The sequence below is a fragment of the Nicotiana attenuata genome, unplaced genomic scaffold (genome assembly GCF_001879085.1).
Source record: "Nicotiana attenuata strain UT unplaced genomic scaffold, NIATTr2, whole genome shotgun sequence".
Classification (NCBI taxonomy): domain Eukaryota; kingdom Viridiplantae; phylum Streptophyta; class Magnoliopsida; order Solanales; family Solanaceae; genus Nicotiana; species Nicotiana attenuata.
Window position 1 is genome coordinate 158,033 of NW_017672460.1, and position 1,040 is coordinate 159,072.

General features: G+C 41.1%; 1 protein-coding gene across 1 annotated transcript in view; it reads right to left on the minus strand.

Annotated features, from left to right (window-relative positions):
- Window positions 1-680: 680 nt before the first annotated feature.
- Window positions 681-1,040, minus strand: part of LOC109213300 (cell division cycle 5-like protein) — a 5,377-nt gene continuing 5,017 nt past the window's right edge. The window contains exon 3 of the mRNA XM_019377083.1: window positions 681-685. Within this exon, the coding sequence (XP_019232628.1) occupies window positions 681-685 (5 nt within the window). The remainder of the gene's footprint in view (window positions 686-1,040) is intronic.

Here is a 1,040-nt window from a genome sequence, read left to right on the forward strand (position 1 = left end):
ATAAAGTACTGAGTATGTAAGGCAGGGAACCATAAGTACGAACAGTAATGTAAGCAGGGATAGAGAATAAACAACCTGTAACATCTGGTACCTCTGAGGGCTACTGACATGAAATGCGTGATACATATGTATATATACATAAACTTTTAAAACATACGCCTCTGTGGGCATCATCATCATCATATCGTACCCGGCCATAATAGGCTCGGTAAAAACGTACCCGGCCATCGCTCGGTGGAGCTCGGTAAAACCCAACTGATCAGTGGTTGCACAATAGGTACCATATCCGGCCGTCTATAGCACGACTCGGTAGAGTAAAATAGATTCATATATATAATGCATGCTCGACTCATGAACTCACGTTCTAAACCTTTCGGAGTGACGTAAGGTCGGTATCCTGTGTACACGTTATTAGAACAAACTCTTCACCATGAACCTTATAAGAATCAGGAAGTACCAATAACATTAATAACATAAGAATAAGATAAGCAACATCAACATCAATCGTTCCATAAGAGGGGAAACAATGTAAGTACTGCTAGCTTCTAAGAGTAGAGTATCTTTGGAAGCTCGTTGATTACATTATGTACAATCGGAGTCGTGCAAAAGAAGGAAAGGGATAGCCTCACATACCTTGTATATACTGCCCCAATCTCAAGCGATGCAATTTTCACAACTCCTTAGTCTACAATAAGAGAAACGATACTATAGTTACCATTCAAGCGTCATAACGATTATGTATCGACCACAACCTATTTTACGATGAAACGGACAGCACCTCCCCTATATATATGACTTCACACAATTCCAAACAATCACCAAACAGCCTAAACAACATCAATAATAATCATATTGAGCCTCCCACAACAGTCCACGCACAACCTAATCACTTCATACATACGACGGCCACTGTAGCCATGTCAAACGACCCGAAAATGTTACGAAGAACTACCAGACCACAACCCTACATCTATATGGTGTTTCTCCATACCCCTTCCTCCTCCAAAACTCCACAAAACACGTAGTAAAACACGCAGCCC